Source organism: Haliotis rubra, unplaced genomic scaffold, assembly GCF_003918875.1.
Source record: "Haliotis rubra isolate DU_JTF1 unplaced genomic scaffold, ASM391887v1 Scf65, whole genome shotgun sequence".
NCBI lineage: Eukaryota > Metazoa > Mollusca > Gastropoda > Lepetellida > Haliotidae > Haliotis > Haliotis rubra.
Genome location: NW_025767357.1, coordinates 169,006 through 192,222, shown reverse-complemented (window position 1 = coordinate 192,222; position 23,217 = coordinate 169,006). Strand labels below are relative to the sequence as shown.

Below are 23,217 nucleotides of genomic sequence, written 5' to 3'. Positions count from 1 at the left end.
TCAATAGCATGAGCATCGATCTACACAATTGGGATACGACATGTGTCAACCAAATCAGCGAGCCTGACCACCCCCATGACAAGTGTTTTTGCGCGTGGACATTTCGTCAGTGTGGAGTTATTTCAAAAGTAAAATGTAATATCTCAAAAGCATGTTTTCGGGAAAATGTTACATTTTGGCGCTCAGTGCAATCCTTTATACAGTAAACTACAACGAACAAAAAGGGACCATTAAATTCAGGTTGTAATATCAAAGTATAAATGGCTGGGGCAGAAAATGCAGTTCGTTACATCCGTTAGTTCGTTATACGCGTGTTTCTTATAAAATTGGTTCAAAGTATGTTTCCAGGATACCCGTTTCATCGTTCATTCTTTATGCAATAGCCATATAACATTGACTCTGTACGCAGGTGCGAACATCGTTGGTACAATATTTAAACATAATATCGCATTTTAAAATGATACTAAGATCATATTGGTAGAAGAATCTTATGATGATTGTGCACCATATAAAAATAATCACAAGCGTTGCTTGAGAGTCATCGTATTACCATTGATTACAACTATTAAACGTACTCTATCAAAGGTCTACATTAAGGTATACTATTCCAAAACAAGCTCTGAACCCACACCGAACATCATCTCGCCTTACTGACACTTGTCGCAATTCATGGTCATTATCATTCCATCAGATGTATTCCTTATTTAATTTGTATATTCCCTAGTCTTTATAGTTACTTTTGCATGAAGATAATAAAAGTTACTTAAGAACACATCTTGGTATTTAATTTGTTGTTATTGTGAGTTTTTTGGAATGTTCACACTCTCAAACTCGAGTTTGACAACATGTGACACTTGTTACATCCGAGTCAAACACGACATCATCTGAAAGCCGTGTCTTGTTTGTATCATTGTTGCCACCATCAAACATGTCTATTGCATAGCGGTTTATCGTCACAATTACGTAAAATATTCAGCCGTATCACCACCGCCATGTCCTGCGTGTGTGTGTGAGTGAGTGAGTGAGTGAGTGAGTGAGTGTGTGTGTGTGTGTGTGTGTACGTACGTATGTCTGTACGAGGGGGGATATGCATGTTTTGGGGGTGTTGGGATGTTTTCCACCATGGTCGACATGTAATATACTGACGAAAACAACTTGCCGAAGAATGTTTATTTTTGAGAAACAGTGTTAGCAGGTTTACAAAACGTACAGTTGTGCGTATAATTTTTAACATGTTAAACATTAACTAATCCATGTTCAAGTTCCCATTCTCCGCTCCACACGTGCTTGTATTTTGACGCTAATTTGAACATTGTTGCAAAAGCAGATTAATATGTGAGATTTAATCAATGGAAACACACGGCCAACATTCATATATCATTTATAGATGACATCCTATCGGCAGTTTCTATCAATTAAAGCCCTCTAATCAGAATATTTGATCTCATATAATTTTAATTTTACCGATTTTATCAACATTTTGTTAATTAACCTCTATTTTTAATCAACCATTTGCACGACACTTATGATAGACAAAGGAAGTACGTTAAAAAATTCATTGTAGCATGTTCAGGGAGACAGTATCTACAGAGTAAAGAATTATAGAGTTCTTCATTGATCACAGTCTGGCTCTGGTTCTCGATCGGGCCCAGGGGCGATTCGACGTGACTTTCTTCTGACCGGTGATTTGCCCCTGATAAGCGAAGATGAACTGCCTGGTCTTTCTTCGTAATCTTCCACCGGTGTAAGTGGCCGGTCCGTGGTGAAGCCTGGACGAGTCGACTGATGTCGAAAGTGGGCAAAGCGGACGTTTGCCTCCCCGAGACGTGGACCACCGTTCAGGTTTTTCGCCTGGAGAAAAGAACAGTCGAGGGTATACTGAAAACCATATGTCCGTATAGTCTATAGGTCTAGAAATTGGGTGTTTCAATTCTGTGTTCATCCTCCTTGTTGTAACTGGTCTTTCCATACCAAATACGTTCCAAACCATTGTCTCATAAGCTGTAAGACATGGACTCACTTTTGTACCGAACTGTGTAAAGTAACGCTCAAGTTGTAAAATTCTAAAATAATTAAATTCGTATGTTTAAAAAAACGCACTGTAACTACTTACGGCTTGATGTTCGTGAAGATCGGGCACAGATCGGGGCGATCGGTCAGACCTCATCGGGGTTGTTGGATCATCTTGTCGGCGACTGGAAATGAGCACGCAGGACGCTCCAGACTGCTCACGGGACTGTGAACAGTTCGATTAGAAATTAATTACGTGATAATACATCCGAAGAGCACATATCTACAATTCCAGGTCTATGCTTCCATCGCTCCTTCCTCAAATGGCGACATCGACTTAGATGTTTTGAAATATCATAAGTTTCCAACTTGTGTCCTGTTGGAAAGTTGCGTTGTGACGATATATATTATAAAGTCAGTTTGAAAATTACCCAAGGGTAACGGGACTGTGGAACATTTCGATTTGAAACAGTTCATAGGTACAACGCAATGTCTAAGTAACATCGCTCCCTGCAGAAATGGCGACGTTCATTTATATATTTGAAATATCTAAAAGTTAAACTAAACTTGTGTACTGTTGGAAAGTTGCGTTTTGAGGTAAGGACTATAAATTACGGTGTCCTGACTTACAATTACAATTCAAATTCAAATTATGCTGTGAACGTTGATGTGACATTGGCACTTACCTTTTGGCTTTTCCCACCTTCACTAAAGTCCTGGAAGAAATAATGGCTTCTTTTATGACAAAAAAGGGGACAAACAATATTCTTCCCTATTTATAACTGATATCAGATAAAACAGGTAACTTGTGTCATATTAGGAGCTGGCTGAATAACAATCGAGCCATGAATAGTCAAGGCAGTGGATAAGAGTCTATGCATGAGATCAGGGTGGCGCGTATTATCCAGGCAGTAACAATGCTGCATCAACTCTCGACATCCGGGGTTGTACAATTATATATTCCACTTACTTTACATCAGGGGAATGGGAAGTCTATATAAACAGAAATTGTAGAAATAATTACTACTGCCAGACAGTTAATTGCCTATCCACAACAATGGCTGCTGACTCTCTCTTATCATGTCCATGTTGGACAGCAGCATAGTTCAACTATGTGACTTGAAGCCCACGCTCAGTTCCATGCATGGACATGTACTCGACGCCCATTTTGTTTTTGCTCCCGATGAATTCTTACTGGAATGTTGATACCTTGGTGTTAAGCCCACAGTTAAATCACTGTGTACATCTGACTATACTTACATCCCTGAAGCCTGCATTGACAAAAGTTGTTCTGGATCCTTCCGTCTTACATAATGTCCAGGACCGGTGAAATCGTCTGTAAAATAAGATGAAAGTACTCTTGAAGGGCGAGTTAGTGATCGCCTTCACTAAAATGGGACTTCTCTTGCTTGTCGGTGCAGTGTTACAGCTCATAATGAAAATGTCCACGGTCACGTTGGTTTTTCAAACAGAAAGAAAAGCGTATTATTTCAGACATTCATATAAGAAAAAAAACAATAACCAGTGTTAACATAAGAAACTGATACATACAAGTTGAAAATTAAAATGTGTCAATGTTAATTCGTTTACATTTGATGGTGTTTATTTTGAGTTTTGTTAGGATTGAATAATAACTGGTCGAATTGTTTGGGAAGATAGATGTAGACGGAATAACATGTTGTATTAAGAATCGTAACTGTTCCCTCAGACATATGTCATGTGACCCCTTCCACCATTCAGACTTACTCATGCTGTTCACAATGTTTCAAAATGCAATCTTAGTATGATGAGGTTTGACTGAAGATCTTGAGGTTGGTTGCAAAGTATATTATATAATTTTCTCCGAAGACCAAATATTTCAACAAAGGTGCTGGAGATACTGTGTCCCAAACACACGCCCAGCAGACACATTGTCATCATCATTTACGGAAACCTTGCTAGAAAGTTGTTCCGTTAAGGTGGAATTCTAATGCATCTTTTAATATTTCGAAGCCATGCAAGGAAAGGTGACAACACCTCCAATAACACAATAAACTGAATACATGCAAGAAAAGATAATCAAAAGTTTCAATGGCGTAATAAACTAATTACATGTAAGAAAAGGTCATCAAAACCTCCATTGGCGTAATAAACTCAATACATGCAAGAACACGTAAACCGTTACCATGCCAACTAACGACCATTATCTGATCAACTACGAAAAGCAAGCAATGTACCGCATTTTCATGTCATACCCTCCTGGATATCACCTAGTCAAATGTTCTTGCACTTGCTTGCCCATACATTTTACCACGGTATAATCATGCAACAATACCTTGCTTATCGGCAAATGTTCTCCTTATTATACAAGAGCTACTTGGTTCATGACACAGCTGGTGGATACGTTTACAGTAACACATACAAAGTCAAAAATACATAATTATCTGTATGGTGAGAAAAAGTATAATGAATGGAAAGAAAACAGGAGGCCAACTGACAACCACCAAGTTGGAACAGAAATGAGGTGTACTTGAGACATGTTTTTATTACTGTGTGTCCACTTTATGTAAAATATCTCTTGCGATTGGGTGAAAACAAACGTAGTCCGAAACGTTCGTCTGAAAGAGTTACTTCCCCTTTAATATGGATCTCTAATGCTGAAATTTGAACACCGCATAACTACCATTTGTTATTCAAGTCCCTCTGTAAAGTCGAAGTTCAGGTGTTTGCAAAGAAAACTGAATAAGTATAGGGGAACTGCTATCAACAAATAATAAAAAAAGAATTTCACAGGTTCAATATAACATTTTTCTTTTTCCACTTCTCCTGAGCTCGTAACCACGGATAAAATATGTATTTGCAACAATTTGAAACAGAGTCAATCGTTATGTATAAATTGGAGTGTGGATCTTTTCATATTCAACCTGATATTTGACTGACGTACCCATGCGCACATGCGAGATACCTACCTTCGTTTGAGCATGCACAGATACCAAGCCAGCTCGGATAAGATGCTTAACAATATCACTGCCAACACCACCAGCGGGACCATCCATGCCTGCCACCCATCACAGTTCGGATTTTCTTTTGCACATGCGCAGTAGTATCTGTTGACATCGTTGTAGCAGACGTACGGCCAGGAACATGGGGAACTGCCACACTCGTTGACGTCATCCTCGCAGTGCATGCCGGTCCAGCCAGGTGCGCACGCACACTCGTAGTAAAGGTCAAAACCTTCAGCGCGGCGGTAGTTGGTGCAGTTGTACAGGCTTTCATCTTTGCCTGGAATTATGTGAGGATGTATGAAGTGAATGAACGATTCACGTTGTAGACATTGCAGAGATATTCATAATGTGATCCATAGCGCTAGTTGGATGGGGTGAGTGAGTGAGTTTGGTTTTACACCGCTTTTAACAATATCCCAGCAATACCACCGCGGGGGACACCAGAAATGGGCCGGGGAAAGCGATTCCGGGTCTCTGGCGTGACGAGAGAACCCCTTAACCACTAGGCTTCTCCGCCGCTGTAGGGAGTTATTGACGTCGATCCATTTTAAATTTGTGCTTATTTGTTACTTTTTTCTGAATGTATATCTGTCATACATTTGTCATGTTGGTAATCAAACCAAGTACAAAACGTGTTTTAAAATCAGAAACGTCAAGATGATTATCATGAAAAAAAATATTGAAATGAAAAAATAGTGAATGAGCTCCAGTTTCAAATCCCTTTTCAGCAACACAGTCTAGGATTGAACCAAGGTCGTTGGTGTCACGAGTCAATGCTTTAACCATTGGGCTACAAGTTACTTAAGTTCCGAATCGCTGGCGGACAAAGACATGGCATGGCTTACTTCTGCATGTTCCTCCATTCTTGCATGGCCTCTCCATCACAGTTGGTTTGATCGTGATGACGTCAGAGTATGCCCCTGCCTGGTCCTGGGCGTAAACCCGAACCTCATCGTAACCATAGTAACCAGGGTCAGGTTGGTACTGAAAGGTTCTGTAGACCCAGTTGAGGGAGTCGGAACGGTGGGGGAGGTTGAGCTTCTCACAGGGGATGCCGCTCTGAAATCAATGTATTATATGCACATTAATACATTATTACATGAGTCATGAGTTTACTTGAAATCTGTTACATCTATACACATGGAAAAATGTATCGCAACACCCATATTTTTCATAGAATGTATCGCAACACCCATATTTTTCATAGTATCAGTACATTACCATTAACCATAGAAAAGGAACCTTTCCAAAAACTCATTTTGTAGTGCTAAAATGCATGGTAGAATTGCGTGTAGAGTTGCCTGGGATCGAACCGCAGACATGCGCGTGTACGGACAGACGCCCTACACCACGGCAGTGGTCACATAACACATCCACATAGATCGAGTTTTTCTCATATGGAATAAGCAAACAAGGCGGAAGCCACGATAACCAACAGGTACGTTAGGAGTACGAATAATTTATTAGGACAAAATTCATGATGAATATTTTTGCAATTTGGGTCAATCTCTTTATTTGTCTGCAGCATATGTCTACGTGTACCTAAATTACAAAGGTCATATAAATCATTCTCGAATGCAATTTGGCTCTGAACTGACCGTGTTGTATGAACAGGGATCCTTGGTCTTCACGTCACTGACAGTGAGATTCCCGCTAGTCGACAGTGTGTAATAGATGGTCATGTTGTCGTCAACGTCAACGTCGTACGCCCCAAACTCCCATATGTACGTGGTGGGGTTGCTGTCATTGACGCGTGCCTGCTCCAACAGAATCTGAAAAAGCATAGACACTGTCGTGAACCAAACGTTCCACGATTATGCCTAAAACCCAATATTGCCATGAGATATGTCCCATCCTGGCATCAAGTCACAGCGCCTTTGTCAGATACATGTTTGGTTTTAGAAACTGACCATATGACATCTCTAGACAGCCATTCAAACACCTACATCCCTTTGAGTTAAACATTTCACAGACCAATATCGTTACGTTGAACCTATGACAAACTGAATGTTGATACCAGCCTGTGAAACAAACGGTTCTTAAAGCACGTCAAATACAAACCTGCTCGGAATTATCTTTGCTGAAACACCTCTTTCACGCGTGACTCTAGTTTCCTAGTTGCTGCTCCTTTTGACTAAGACAGCTTTTTATAAGGTAAAGACGATGAGAAATGTAACCTTTTCTCAGTATTCCATATACATGCATCACGACAAGGGACTTCAGCGATGGGCTTCACACACTATACCCATATGGGGACTGGAACTTGACGAGAGAACCCAGTGCTAACTAGCGTGTAACTAGTGCTGTACGATCACCTCCTTGACGTGATCATGGTAGGAAAATAGGCTGTGTATTAACGTCGCTAAAGCAACGTGTTGAAATGCGACCTACCTGAACCGGATGTGCTGGATCTGCATGGAGGAAGCTGACGCCATCACTGAAGACGAAGGCGCTGGGGGCGTCGTTGACGGGGGTGACGATGATACTGATGTTTACTGCCGTTTCGGCCGGTGGTATCTCAGCTTGGGGCACCTCATACAGAATTACGGGAACATCAATTGTTCCATGGTAGTTGGAAGCTGGAGTGTAAGTCATTCTGAAAATATGTCAGAGAATAACAAGTGTCTATTATCTGACGAACAAGATTCCACTGGGCATGAAAGACAAAATAGCGATGACATGATACATGGATTGATCGCTCAGAATCAGTGATGACACCTGGTATTTGCGAAGAGGGTTTGCATGTCCAAAATTACCAGTAGCCATTCTGTTGACCTGAAGTAGATGTTAGTGAAACACATTAGCGTCTATATGTGTGGGATTACATGCACCCCATAATGCACCCAGTTTATCTTTTGATAAGCATGTACCAAGTTAACAGTAGACATTATGTTGACCAGAAGTACATGTTAGTGAAATACATTCATGTCTATGTGTATGGGATTACACGTTATGTTAGGCCAGTGAGTGATACTGACAGACCTGTACTTAGATAATATATCTGTTTCCAAATATGTCACATGAACAAATTCCTCCCACAGCAACGTCTCTTACACCACATGGCATGTTGTACAGCTGTAAGTATTCATTATGCGGCAACTCACAATCCAGCCTCGGATAGAGTCAGTTCCAGATCACCCACAACGAAGTCGTCACGCATCTTGTACTTGACCACGTCTCCATTAGCGTCTGTGGTTGTCATCTGGTATATCATGGTACCTGGAAGATTAACGGAGGATGCTCATATTCTTGTGATCCGGTAAGAGTTTAACGCCTCTATAAAGTTCCAGTTACGTGACCGCCTCCGTGGTGTAGTGGTTAGAGCGTCCGCCCGGAGAGCGGAAGGTCGTGGGCTCGATCCCCGATCGCGTCATACCAAAATACGTTAAAATATGGTACTTGCTGGTCCCTGTCTGGCGCTTGGCATTAATGGGTACAACAAGGACTGGTCTGCTCGGAGTCAGTATAATGTGTCTGAGTGGGGTATTCATGCTTCACTGCGACATGGCATCTCAGTGGGCTAGCACTGTAAAACCAGATTCAGTCTGGGCTAGTACAAGCAGCCGCACATACACATACAAACGCATGCACGTCGTCATATGAGCGAAATATTCTCAAGCACGACGTTAAAACCCAATTTCACCTCACCCCACCCCCAGTAACGTTCATCCCACTGTACGTGAACATCAAGGCTACGTGCATATCAAGGCATGTGTCAGTGCGATGTCTGTGTGATCACAACGTGACCAGTTCCCAACATGGAACCAACTAGCACATGTGTGATGCTGGCAAGTCGCGGATAACGCAAGGGGCTTATACTGCAATTTAAACTCATCGAGTCCGTGTAGTAAAGTTCGCATCCCTATTTACAGCTGGACCCGGTGCCTTGCATCATTTGTCCACCCTTGCTTATAGAGAAGGAACTTAGTTCTAGAGAATTAACAAGCTTCATATCCCGGTATTCCTGTAATACAACCTGAAAGACACATACCCTGATCTTCCTTTTTCACAAGCTAAGAGACATACCTAGGTTTTCCTGTATAACAAACTACCACTGTCAGACATATGCTCTGGTCTTCCTGCACGACAGGAGACACAAGCTAGGAAACATATAAGCTGGTCTTAATGTATTACAAACTAACAGACATATTCCCTTGTCCTCCTCCGTGACAAGAGACACAAGCTGAGAAACACATACCCCGGTCTTCCTGTATGACAACAGACACAAACTAAGAGACAGATACCCTGGTCTTCCTGTATGACAACAGGCACAAACTAAGAGACAGATACCCTGGTCTTCCTGCATGACAAGAGACACAAACTAAGAGACAGATACCCTGGTCTTCCTGTATGACAACAGACACAAACTAAGAGACAGATACCCTGGTCTTCCTGCATGACAACAGACACAAACTAAGAGACAGATACCCTGGTCTTCCTGTATGACAAGAGACACAAACTAAGAGACAGATACCCTAGTCTTCCTGCATGACAAGAGACACCATCTAAGAGACAGATACCATGGTCTTCCTGTTTGACAAGAGACACAAACTAAGAGACAAATACCCTAGTCTTCCTGCATGGCAAGAGACACAAACTAAGAGATATACCCTAGTCTTCCTGCATGACAAGAGACACAAACTAAGGACAGATCTTCCTTCCTGCATGACAAGAGACACAAACTAAGAGACACATAGTCTTCCTGTATGACAAGAGACACCATCTAAGAGACAGATACCATGGTTTTCCTGCATGACAACTGACACCACCTAAGAGACAGATACCCTAGTCTTCCTGCATGACAAGAGACACAAACTAAGAGACAGATATCCTAGGCTTCCTGCATGACAAGAGACACAAACTAAGAGACAGATACCCTGGTCTTCCTGCATGACAACAGACACAAACTAAGAGACAGATACCCTGGTCTTCCTGCATGACAAGAGACACAAACTAGAGACAGATACCCTGGTCTTCCTGTATGACAAGAGACACAAACTAAGAGACAGATACCCTAGTCTTCCTGCATGACAAGAGACACCATCTAAGAGACAGATACCATGGTCTTCCTGTTTGACAAGAGACACAAACTAAGAGACAAATACCCTAGTCTTCCTGCATGGCAAGAGACACAAACTAAGAGACAGATACCCTAGTCTTCCTGCATGACAAGAGACACAAACTAAGAGACAGATACCCTGGTCTTCCTGCATGACAAGAGACACAAACTAAGAGACACATACCCTAGTCTTCCTGTATGACAAGAGACACCATCTAAGAGACAGATACCATGGTTTTCCTGCATGACAAGAGACACCATCTAAGAGACAGATACCCTAGTCTTCCTGCATGACAAGAGACACAAACTAAGAGACAGATACCCTAGTCTTCCTGCATGACAAGAGACACAAACTAAGAGACAGATACCCTGGTCTTCCTGCATGACAAGAGACACAAATTAAGAGACAGATAACATGGTCTTCCTGCATGACAAGAGACACAAACTAAGAGACAGATAACATGGTCTTCCTGCATGACAAGAGACACCATCTAAGAGACACATACCCTGGTCTTCCTGCATGACAAGAGACACAAACTAAGAGACAGATACCCTAGTCTTCCTGCATGACAAGAGACACCGTCTAAGAGACACATACCCTGGTCTTCCTGCATGACAAGAGACGTAGTGCTGGTGAGCTGAGGGGGTGAGTTAGGTATCTGTGTCAGAGCTGAAGTCAGCAGGAACTGGGTCTGGTGTCTGAAGTACGTGTCTGACACAGAACGCCGACGTCTGGAACTGCTGCCTCGTGTTGACCTTGTGTTACACACCTAAACACAACACATCAGACACAATCCCAACAGATACTGACTGATATGCACAAATTAAACATTGTGAAGACAAAAAGGTTGTATGTGCCGGACATGATCAACCTGTACAACGTCAGTTCATGTTACTGGTGAAAATACAGCAAAATAACGTCAGATCCCGACAGAAATGTTTTCATTTAAGAAAATATCAGGGTTCATTATGATACGTGTTAAAATACTGTATACCACCCACCTTGACCGTGACCTGAGAGGTGGCCGGGTCTCTGACCTCCGTGTCTGTTTCATGTTGACAGGTCTTGTTGCTCTGTTGCCACTGTCTGGCATCTGTATCATACAAACATCATTAAACAGAGGCGATCTCCACTGTTATGATTCGCGCTCATGCTTCGTCCAAAATTGAACTCTCCGTAAAAACAATTTTCACTTGCTTTATTTCAGAACAAGCATGTACAGGTCCATTTATTGTTTATAAATAAATGCAGTCATACCAGTTAATGTCGAAGGAACATTTACTTGTTGTTAGCATAGGTCATACTCAGGATGAATCCGAGATTAAACGGATCCTGGATCCAGTAAGACCACAAAGCGACCGATTGTAAGTGAATATTGTCACTAAAAACTGACATCTTAACGAATGACAAAAAAGAGAGTTATATTCACAAACAGCAGATTCTTTCACCCCTGAGGGCCACACCTCTGCAGATCGGAATGCAAGCACTGGATCATCCATGACACAAGTTTAACATGATGGTAATGATTGAGTGAATGACACAAGGAATGGATGGCATCGTCTGTTCTGGACAAAACCTCTAGACTAACTATTTCATGACAGAACAGGTAGAACATTACCAGTGTTCCAGTGAAGCAGCATCAACGTTGTATTGGTCACCGTGGGATCATAGGTGAAGGTCACTTTCACCGGTCCTGGCATGGGAAGATTACCAATGCTGGTCAGAGAGAACGAGAGGTCGGTTTCCTGGTAGTTGAGCCTCTTTCTGAGGATTCTGTCCGTGAAGGCATCTTCTGTGGTTGACGTAAAGGGGTCAGTGATGTATGGGACGAACTCCACCGAGGCGTCAGACTTGTATTCCGTCTCTAGATCAAGCTTTGTGAGCTCAGTGACCACGATGCTCTGGCCGGCCTGTAGTCCTGGATCACAGACAAGGAAGAAGAAACATTAAAGATGGTGAAACACACATCGTACATCATTGTGTGTTGATTCAGTAAGCAATGATACAGTGTTATCGTTGTGGACTGAAAATATGCAAAACGACAAAGCAGATCAAGCACACAAGGCACATATGTGACCTAATTTTGTCGGTCCCTACAAGAAACATGAGTAAACGTTGACCTCTTCCACCAATATTCCTATGTACGAGGAACAGAGAGTCCGTGAGAACAGTTCTACGTCGCTCTGAACGTAATGAAGCAAAGATGACAATATCCTGTTATTTTGTACACTAACCACCTGGTGTTGATACAGTTACTCCTGAAAGATCCCTTTTTCTTCTGGCACCACCACCAACACCTACAGTAAAGGCAGAACCATTTGACGACGTCGCCATCGTGGACTTGTCTGTCTCCACTATGGTAGAGCCCAGCAACTTGGTGGTACACAGTTGAGCCTCATTACACATCTTCATGAAGATGAACATCTCTGTGCCTGGAGCCATGGTGAAGGCTGACTTGTCTGTGGTACCGTGGACGGAGGCGTTGTAGTCTGACTTGTACTGACTCAGCATGTAGATGTTGTGGCCGTTTAGTTTGAGGTATCCATCTTCTATTGTAACCGTCCCCGACGTGTTGTAGCCGACCCAGGTGCAGGGGAAGATGTCCCTGATGCTGGTCTCGGAGCTCCCCACACAGAAATCTGAAGATAGAACCAACATGCCTTATCCGTTTTGCAAAATAGTTTGTGGTTAGTATTGCCCTGTAGTAGATGAGTGGGTATGTACTGAAAGTTTCCAAATTTAACAATATTCCAACTATGTGAGTGGGAAAACAGGATGAGCCCTACGGAGAGCATCTATATGAGCCCATGTAAAGGTAACATCAACGAATGATATTAGCATTGTTTACAGGTGACGATGACGTCCAAACAAATCTTTTAGAAATCAGTATTTGCATTGAGTCACTACCAGTTTATTAACAATTCAGGTGTTTTATTATCAATTCCTCTTTAATCAAGGCCAATAATATCATAACAATTATTTGTTACAAATTTATATTACATATGGTAGACAACACTTTCCCTTCTTATTAGCCCACATAATATGGTAAATGTTATCTCAATGACATCACTTCAATGACATCACTTAAGGGTCCTATTCCTTCATCTGGTGAGCCACCGGTCGCCTTAATGGCCATTTTACGATCCCTGACAAGGATACATGTGCTAGTATGTAATTTCACCTCGTGACCCCAGTACGCATGGAAAGCACGGGTGTGTAAATTATTTAATCTTAATTGTATTAAAACGCGAGCATTTCTTTGAGGTGGTTTGCCTCATGAACTGGCATATAACAACTTTGTAAAATCTAAGTAGAATGACAATGCTCGTTCATAAGACATGGTATTTTCGTTTCTTCGATTACCATATCGCCTGATACTTTCATCTTCAGAGACTGTCCACGTAGCGCCCACGGTGTTTTTGTCTGTGGTTTTCATGGAGTTTGGCGGCACCACTGTATCTCCAAGAGATTCAGCACCCACTATGGTCGTTTTGACGTCATCGACAATGGGAGGCTCGAGAAGAACGGTCACACCTAAGTCACATATACCACTCATTTAATTATTCATTAAGATTGGAATCAGATTCTCCTGACAATTTTTTCAAATACATTCCATTTGTATCCAATTGACACATGTCAAAAGTTTTAAACAGCAAACACAGTGTTTAAGGAGCGCCTGTAGAAAATCACTTTATTCTTTGGTGTATTTAAGCAGTAACCTGCAGTAATAATTTAGTGTTTGAAAAGTAGGTACGTCACGTAGAAATACATGTATGTCAATACTCTAACGTCTGATATATAAGGGTACACACCTCTGGGGTCAGCGTATGTTGTGACCAGCCCACCCCCGTTGGTACATCTGACGGTCACGTAGTACGTCTTGTTGTGTTCCAGAAGGCCTCCAAGTCCGGAGTTCACAGATCCAGGATACTCCCTAGTTGATACAAATGTCTGCAACTCCTCTCCCCCTGGCGCTGTGCCTATCGCCCACTCGTAGTTCTGAAATATTTACCCAGCTCATATAGATAAAATGTGTATTTTTCTCCTGAATGTTGTTAATATTCCAGCGATATCACGGCGCTGGGCAGAACGGAACGGAACGACATCGAATCCGGGTTCTTGCGGTTCAACCTTGTTGTTAAGAATACGCCAATTTTCACTGATTTTCATCATTTACTGAACTCATGACAATAATCTTTTCAACGTTACAAATTTGTTTTACATTAGTTCATGTGTACACAGTACCTTTAAACTGAATGGAATATTTTGCAAAATCTAGTTTAGAACAGTTACCTGAAGTAAGTGGCCACATTTACACTCGTGAGTCATCTTTTGATGGGTAGTATATTAACCAAAAGATTTCACCTGTGAATATGATTTCAGATACATTACCACAATTTCGCTCTCGTTGTCGTTGCACTTCAATATAGCCTTAATAGTGTCGTTGGATCCCTGGTACGTCACAGGGGGTGAAGTTGCCCTGAGTGACGTCGATGTACAGCATGACGTCGGTGTCAAACAGTGGTGGTGACGTGTCGATGTTGAAGCCGTCAGATGACGATACCGCCTCTGTTCCAGACCCGAGGACAGCTTTCACTGGAACACGCCATGCTGGTGAAATCAGACTGGTGGGGTGGTGGGGGTATTCTTTCATTAGAACAGTATATTTGTCTGTTTATCTGTTTAAAAATTGTAACTAATATGAGGTACTATCATGTAATTAGTATGAGGTACTATCCATTATAGAAAATGTTTCATTGTTTAAATGTACTGTCATCAATGTCCATAGAGTAGAATTGTAATTTGGAAACATCTCTTTGCTCAATGACTTTGCTCAGTGGCATAAAATGTTCTTTGTGGGATGCGATCAAATAATTACCGACAATGTTCAGTTCAACTGTTATTATATGTGTCAGTCCTTTTAAGCAGTTATCTCCCTTGCTCATGCTATTCCGGTGTTTCCGCGAACTGTCTCTACTGTTTGCCTTTTTTCCAACTTCTTAGTTTCAAAAAGCACATGTTTGCGGGAGTGTTTAGATTAGCCTTAAAATAAAATAATTATTTTAGAAAAAATGCAATTCGTCATGATTAACGTCACAGTGTGTGTGCATGCACTTTTGACTTTACTCATTGTATTGCAGTCGCATCGTTCGAGGCGAGGAAGCCCTTTCGGTTGTGCCCAGATGTAGAGAAGGGAGTTGGGGGTTGGTTTATGTACCTCAACTCTGTATATAGTTTCCCTTTATTTTTACGTTAGTTATTGTTTGTTATTAGGTGGATTATTTTGTGTAAAACTATTATATACGAGCTGTTCATTCAAACTGGGTTAATGCAAGTGCTATATATAATTGGTACAGTTGACTTTGTATGTAAAAGATGCTTTTTTCTATGTTAATGTTTATATTGTACTTTCATCCATTGTGCTTATCTAAAATACTTTTACTTTATTTATTACACAGAGAGATAACATGCATAATAACTGATACTTTCAGACACATGTTTAATATGGGATGAAAATGTCCAAGTTTCATCTGTGACAGGCCATCCATGATGTTACGATGTATATTGAATGTTTTTGTTTCATTGTTTAGGTGTACCGTTTTTAATATTCATAAAATACACGGACTCAGCCTAGAGAAGGGCTCTGTTCTGCTTTCACATTTCGTCCATCTCCAAAGGTCAGGTGTCCTTTGGTAAAATGAAACCTGTTGGCCTTTGTAATTGTTGCTTTTTTGCTGTCTATAAATGATCATCCAAAGGTGTACAAACGTCGGCTATGTTTCTTGTTGAAGGAAACAGCAATATCTAGTTACAACAAAGCTGTCATTTTGTAAATATTCATCCTTCTATGAGACAGAACAATACGGGGACCGTTGCCACCCAACACATGAGAGGCAGTGCAATACATACACGGACGATTTCTCTTTCCCCCGTAACGAGTGTCGTTCTCTCACCTGTGAGGTAGTACAATACAGGGACTACTTCTCCCTCCACAACTGTTGTTTCTGTAAGGTTAAGGTCGTTGAGGGTGATCTTGACCTGGTCTGTTGATGAGCTGTCACATGATGCGTCACAAGTGTACATGTCACAGGGAGTCAGGCAGGGAATACACGGTGTATGTACCTAGCAACACATAGAACACGTCAGGGTTAGCTGACGTAACGTCACAGGGCGTCAGACACGGGATACGCGGTGTATGTACCTATCAACACATAAAACACGTCACTGTAAACTGACGTAACCTCACAGGGTGTCAGACAGTGGATACACGGTGTATGTACCTAGCAACACGTAGAACACGTCACAGTAAACTGACGTAACGTCACAGGGGGTCATACAGGGGATACACTCTGTATTTACCTAGCAGCACATAGAACACGTCATAGTAAGCTGACGTAACGTCACATGGCGTCATACGGGGAAAACATGGTGTATGTACCTAGCAACACGTAGAACACGTCACAGTAAGGTGGCGTAACGTCACAGGGCGCCATACAGGGGATACACGGTGTATGTACCTAGCAACACATAGAACACTTCACAGCAAGCTGATCTAACGTCACGGACAGTCTTGGGGGTGATGCACGGCGTATAGTCATAGCAACACATAGAACACGTCACAGTTAGCAGGGTTAACATAACAGGTAGTCATAGACATAGAGCTGGTACACAGGGATACAGCACACGTTACAGTAAGTTGATGTAGGGAGCCACATCTCACCTCCTGGTACGGCACGACATCAGAGAGACCGGAAGCTGACCCGATTCCAGCCTCATACCGAACGATAACGTTGTTACCTCCTTGGAAAGGGTTGCCATAGCGACACAGCTTCTCCTTTTCGGCTGGCATCACTAGGTCACGGAATGAAGCCGTAGCACTCCAAACCTTTAGATGCCCTTCCGAATCTCGTTCAGTTTCAGGAATATAGTTCTTGTGATTCCAGACTCCCAGGAAGAGTCTGGTGTTGGGAGAGAGACGTGGTATTCCACACTGCTCCGTCATCAGATCGTCGTCCATGAAGACTGACATGCACCAGGTAACCTGCGATATTTAAATTATTGTATAACCTGTTTATCACATGATAAGATGGTAAATAAACTTGCGTATGTCTCGCATTCGGTCAAAGTAGCCTTATAATCAGCGGAATCTGCATTTGTAGACAACAGCGGTAATTCAAAATGGACATATCGCTTATGTTAGTTTCAGCAATATCAGTAAATGCACTTTGGTGTCAGGGGATAGTCTGTTCTTTCGGTCAGTTGATTGCCTAGGTGCCACCGAACGATACAACTGTAACGATGTCGTGAGTCTATTTTATGTCACCTTAGTGCTAAGATCGCTTGGTGGAACTACACGCTGTTCGCACTCAGATATATGTTTCCGACGTCGTACATTAGTTGCTAAATTCAAATGCTAACAACTAGAATGCAACAGAGATACCTGAAAACTTTTCCTCATACTATCATAACATGAAAGTGTTTCAAGTTGAAAATCACCTCTGATCCCCTCGCTTCGTCCCTCTGTGTCGTGAACTTGACCATGTACTGATGGTAATCTCTGGAAGGGTCTAGTAGGAGGTCTCTCACTGCTGCTACAGGCTCGTTGAGGTTATCCCCGTAACTGCACCATGACACCAACTTAGGTGCTGCACCTGCACAATATGGAAGAACAGTATGAATAATTCTATGGCCGATTTTGTATCACATGACACCTTCATCTATCGTCATATCACCAGACAAAAGGGAAACACTATGTATCATGATAAATGTATTGTCGTACTGGCAACCGACCTTCACCTTCACGGTTATTTTGCTGACCATATCTACAGCAGCAACATTTTTCATAATGATGATGACGAAAGCAATTTCCACGAACCTGCAAATAACTGTACTCCACAGGATTTCCTGGGATGAAGATTAGGATTCCCGATTTCAGTCTTGTCGGTGATGGAGCCTGTCTCTTGCAGCTTCTTCTTTTCATCCTCCGTCAGCTTCTTCACCTCGTAGCCAGGATCATCCTGATCCACAGACCTCTTGCTGATGTTCTTGTAGTACCTCTCTGCTTGTAGGTAGGATTCACAGTTGCAGGTGCAAGACTGTAAGAGATATAGTATTAAAACTGGCATCTGAAATCATAGGTGAGCAAGTTCGGTTGAACGCAGCTTTGAAGAATATTTCAGTTGTACCATATCCTGTTCACGTCATGTGGGAAGAACGTGTAGTGAGACCAGCCAGTATAGGTGTGGTGGTGATAAAGCTAGAGTTACAGTCATGTAGAATCTTGGATTCAAACCCAATAATAGGTTTCTTACAGACTGTCGGGACACAAATGGTCCTTTTCGCATTACTTTCTAATTATAAGAATCATATTGCCCAATCGAGCTGCAGGATGGCTCTGTGAGTGAGTGAGGCCCTGAAGCATCGTGCTAGCCACATTACAATTTGGATAACGAGTCAGTGATTTCTTCGCGGTCTGACGTACCGTTAGACTTGATACACTCATCACAATTGTAAACCCAATTACATACTGCATTCACAGGTTCCACCCTGCAACAGGCACAAATAGACTCGGTCCAGTCCGGTGATGGTGTGTAGTCGTAGTCCAGGATGTAGTCATCTGGGCCGTCCCAGAACAGGACACTGGTGACCGCTTGACCATCACCTGCTGCAGCTCTTATAAATAGCTGCAACACGAGTAGTAAGTGGATATACATAAGTAGTAATTCAAGAGATACATGTGTAGAAATCATGCGTAGTCTTGGTGACAGGATCTATTAAACAGTGTATTCTTTAATACCTTATACTCCCCGCTATAAAGAAGGTCAGCATCTCTGAAGTAGGTTCCAGAATACATGAAGTCAGTCTTGGTATCTCTGGACAGTTTGATGTCCACTTTGCCGGACTCCGGCTGGACGTTGGCTGATCTGTAGGTCAAGGTCAAGCTGCGGTTGTTGCTGTCATGGTTACTGTCAGACTCCAGGTACATCCACTCCGAGTCATCAAATCTGATTTGTCTGACAGGACACGGAGACACGTCGGGCACAGGGTGGTGCAGGAAGGTGCCTACAGAGAAAATATGTACATAAAACTTCGAATTCAAATCATATCTCAATTCACGACATGCATTGATAACACATGCGAGTTAATATTTTTATGCTACAGCCAGCATTAGCGCAACTAGCCATTTTACACAATGTGTTCAATTGACTTTCATTTCACATATATATTTATTAAATAATAAAATATATTTAACGGAGTTGATAATAATAGTAAATATAGCCGAAGTATGATACACTTAGATACAGTTGATTTCCTCTTCTTCGGACTGCTCAGAACCTGGAGACTTATTGACTGCAAAGTCTATCAATTACAATCATTGCATTAGGCTATCCTTGAACCTAAAAATACCACACGGTGCAATGTTTTAAATAGGGATGTATCGTATTCACCATGTCCGTTCAACGTTATTACATAACACTTGTTGTTTTAACTTTATCGTGATATGCAGGTAGAATGCAATCATGTATCTCAACAAAACCTAAATGAATGGATTACCTGTAACGGTGGTGGCAGAGCCGCTCCAGCTGATGTCGTTGGTGAAGTCGTGTCCGTCGATGACAATGCCCGGGGAGGGGATGGAGTTGTCATACACGACTGGTGGAGAGTCTAATGTCGACTTGAGTCCAGCAAAGTTCTCCACCACAAGACGCACAAAGTAAGGAGCATTGCCCTGGGAAAGAAACGTCGCAGTAACTTTGGTATGTGACCGTAGCCTTTGCTATAAGTCAAGATACCTACAACGCATGATATATTTCCGTTCAGCCTAGTACGTTCAAAATACCGACCTGCATACTAATGTCCATGAATCTATAGGACGTGTAGTTGACATCAATCTCTATGGATTCTACGACAGTTTCTTCCTCCGAGTCTTCGTTACAGGAGGCTCTCTTCAGCAGGGCTGCGTGGTAGCATCGGATGCCCGAGTCTTCATCACTGAAGCCTGTCCAGTAGGTCTGAAGACTCTCACTGCTGACCGAGTAACTCAGTTTCTGACAAGCGGAACAGTAAATTAGACACCCATTGTAGTTTCGTGATTCTTGCTGAAGATCCGTCAATAACTTTTCTGTTTCACGCAGGATACTAAACCCATTTCCTTAACCATTGATAGGATAGCTCTATTATCATTCCCAAAAAGACACTAGTACACTCTTGTGATTTTGAAAGGGTGTTTTTTATTCACGAAAAAAAATAAACAATGAAGTCTCTTTAAATTTTGAGACTTTTTGCTTCTTTTGAAAGTATAATTCTAAACGAGACTTATGTATAAGAAAAAAAACGATCACATTTTCCAGTATAACTGTAGACGCATACACACACATGCCAGACGAACCGGTCCTAGGTATGTGTCAGAATGTTGCCATGTTTAAAATACTCAGATACGTTTCAACTTCGTGGAGTCCACCTTATTTGGTAACAGCGGTTATGTAACTTTGTTGACATGAAGCAGTAACGGTTGTAAATTCGCACTTAAAAGAACCCACGAATCTGTTGGTAGATGACCGTATATGGCACATGAATACGTGCAAACGCCTAGTTGCGGGTACAGCAACGAACGTGCAGTAAACTTGGACAAAGTACTGTGACTATGTGTGTCCCAGTCCACCCAGCTGTGAATGGGTACATCGTAAGGATGTAAAAGCCTAACTTGGTGCGCCTTGTGGCGGCAAGAGTAGTATGGTCCCCAGGGAGTTGAGATTGACATCCAATGATCGAGGGGAAAATACCAGCGCCTTGAGCATACACTATTGGGTGGATATGTGCGCTATATAAATATCCAATAATAACAATAAATGAACATATAGCAATCCTAATATCAACCCATCACTAAAAATAATGGACAATATATCAACACAAACTGCTCATTGGTTGACTCGTATGTCTTGTTAGCAAGACATTGTTTCGACACTATACGGCACTGTTTTATTAGGAGGCGTGGACTTGGCAGGAGGATTATAATGTTTCCCCTGTCACCTACCATGTCATAGTAGGGCCCTGTTCTGATCTTGCCTTTGACTGGAGGTGTTATGTCGACGTGGAACATGTGACTTGTCACGTTGCACTCTCCGGCCTTGTCTGCACCTGGTATATGAAGCACCAGCAAAATGACAGCTCGCTTTTTAAATGGTATCGACACAAAAGGGATGTTGCCACAGAAGGGATATGCAGCACAAGGGTATGGTGTCATATAAGGGTTTTATCATGAAATGAAGAATTCGCTACACAAAAAGAGTAGGAGTACTGCAACTTAAAGGATGTTGTCACATACGGAATATTGCCACATACGGGATATTGTCACATAACGTTTTTTTCCACATACTGCCACATAAGGGTTGTTGCCACATACAGGATATTGCCATACAACGTTTGTTGCCACATAAGGTTTGTTGCCACATACAGGATATTGGCATAAAAGGTTTGTTGCCACATAAGGTTTGTTGCCACACACGGGATATTGCCACATAAGGGTTGTCGCCATATGCAGGATATTGCCATAAAAGGTTTGTTGCCACATAAGGGTTGTTGCCATACACGGAAAATTGCCACATAAGGTTTGTTGCCACACACGGGATATTGTCTAATAACGTTTGTTGCCACATACAGGATATTGCCATAAAAGGACTGTTGCCACATAAGGGTTGTTGTCACATACAGGATATTGCCATAAAAGGTTTGTTGACACATAAGGTTTGTTGCCACACACGGGATATTGCCACGTACGGTTTGTTGCTATATACGGGTATTCCCATAACAGGTTGTTATCAGATTCTCTCTAAATAGAAACTTGGAGAGGATGGTGATGGTGAAAGGTGTTAAATGTGTCTAAATGTCATGCATTTCCCTTTTTCGTCAACTTACCAATGACCCAAGCATAGTAGATTCCATTGTGGTCCAGAGACAGATTTTCAAACTTCATGAAAGTGTCCTTCCCCACATTTTGGAGGTCCACAACGTTGAAGATGCCTCGTCGCTCGTCGTCACTGATGGAGCCTCTTTCAGTCTGAAACATATAACAAAACATCAGCGTCTATTGACGAATCTGAAATCTGCCATTAGGCACAAAGTGGATACTAGATACATAGTACTGATTTGTAAAGGCAATCTCTACTCACAAACTGCCCACATGTGTAGTTGTTCGCGTCTGTGCTGCTTGAGATACCGACGTAGTACATCATCATGCCGATCTTGGATTCGAACCCGTCCCAAGGTACATCTACATAAGTGTCAGTGTTGACAAATTCTTTCATGTCGATGATACCCACTGAAACGTAAAGTCATGTATCGATATTGTATAAACTTTATATAGCAGCAACAAACTGGAGAACAATAACCCATATACACTCATACACCGTTGTGGGGACTCTGATGTCTCGAACTTACGGTTGTATCGTAGAATATTAGTAGGACTAGGACCCTTCGTCCTCGACACAGTGTTGTTTGACTGTATGGTGTCCGAAAATAGCTCAGATTTTGCTTGGGGGTATGTGATCTTTGAAAACGTCCTCATCAATATTTTATACAGACTAGCAAGAAGGGAGAAGATACACTCATACACCGTTGTGTGGACTCTGATACACTCATACACCGTTGTGTGGATTCTGATACACTTATACACCGTTTTATAGACTCTGATACACGCATACACCGTTGTGTGGACTCTGGTGTGTCAAACTCACGGTTGACTCGTAAAATATTTCTAGGGCTCTTCGACCTCGACACTGTCTTATGAAATAGGGGTCTTAAAGGGACAATGTTTGATATTATCAGGTCAATGTATTCAAATGTAAAGTCTTGTGTTCGATGTGATGATGCTTTCAGTGACTATTTTGATTGTCCTGCTGGTGTACGACAAGGCTGTGTTCTAAGCCCCATACTTTTCTCATTCTTTATTAACGAACTATATTTTGACGTTATACAATCTGGCAGACATGGCATCAATTTATTTCCTGATCTTGTTGAACTTTTATTTTATTCTTCGCACGACGATGTGATCCTTATGTCAAGTACTGTCAGAGACAAATTGATACACTTTCATCTTATGCAGGTAACTGGCGAGTTAATCTTGAAAAGACCAAACTTGTTGTTTTTCGTAAGGGTGGTCCAAC

At 41.9% G+C, this 23,217-nt stretch overlaps 2 protein-coding genes across 2 annotated transcripts in view; both read right to left on the bottom strand.

Moving 5' to 3' along the window:
* Positions 1–1,155: 1,155 nt before the first annotated feature.
* LOC124257104 lies at positions 1,156–14,383 on the bottom strand. Its single transcript, XM_046691094.1, has 16 exons — positions 14,348–14,383; positions 13,867–14,053; positions 13,418–13,588; positions 12,289–12,693; positions 11,673–11,972; positions 11,056–11,147; positions 10,652–10,823; positions 8,099–8,213; positions 7,386–7,590; positions 6,593–6,766; positions 5,840–6,053; positions 4,959–5,271; positions 3,271–3,346; positions 2,697–2,726; positions 2,114–2,236; positions 1,156–1,851 (listed from the first exon to the last, which is right to left on the bottom strand). The coding sequence occupies exons 1-16, from the start codon at positions 14,381–14,383 to the stop codon at positions 1,612–1,614; spliced, it is 2,853 nt and encodes a 950-aa protein (XP_046547050.1). The 3' UTR covers positions 1,156–1,611.
* LOC124257103 overlaps positions 13,920–23,217 on the bottom strand; it is a 74,490-nt gene continuing 65,192 nt past the window's right edge. The window contains exons 82-94 of the mRNA XM_046691093.1: positions 22,225–22,373; positions 21,971–22,112; positions 21,090–21,193; positions 19,900–20,103; positions 19,610–19,784; positions 18,852–19,117; positions 18,583–18,738; positions 17,931–18,150; positions 17,552–17,706; positions 16,776–17,096; positions 16,009–16,177; positions 14,447–14,650; positions 13,920–14,053 (exon numbers count right to left, since the gene is read on the bottom strand). Of these exons, the coding sequence (XP_046547049.1) occupies positions 14,487–14,650; positions 16,009–16,177; positions 16,776–17,096; positions 17,552–17,706; positions 17,931–18,150; positions 18,583–18,738; positions 18,852–19,117; positions 19,610–19,784; positions 19,900–20,103; positions 21,090–21,193; positions 21,971–22,112; positions 22,225–22,373 (2,225 nt within the window). The 3' untranslated portion in view covers positions 13,920–14,053; positions 14,447–14,486. The remainder of the gene's footprint in view (positions 14,054–14,446; positions 14,651–16,008; positions 16,178–16,775; positions 17,097–17,551; positions 17,707–17,930; positions 18,151–18,582; positions 18,739–18,851; positions 19,118–19,609; positions 19,785–19,899; positions 20,104–21,089; positions 21,194–21,970; positions 22,113–22,224; positions 22,374–23,217) is intronic.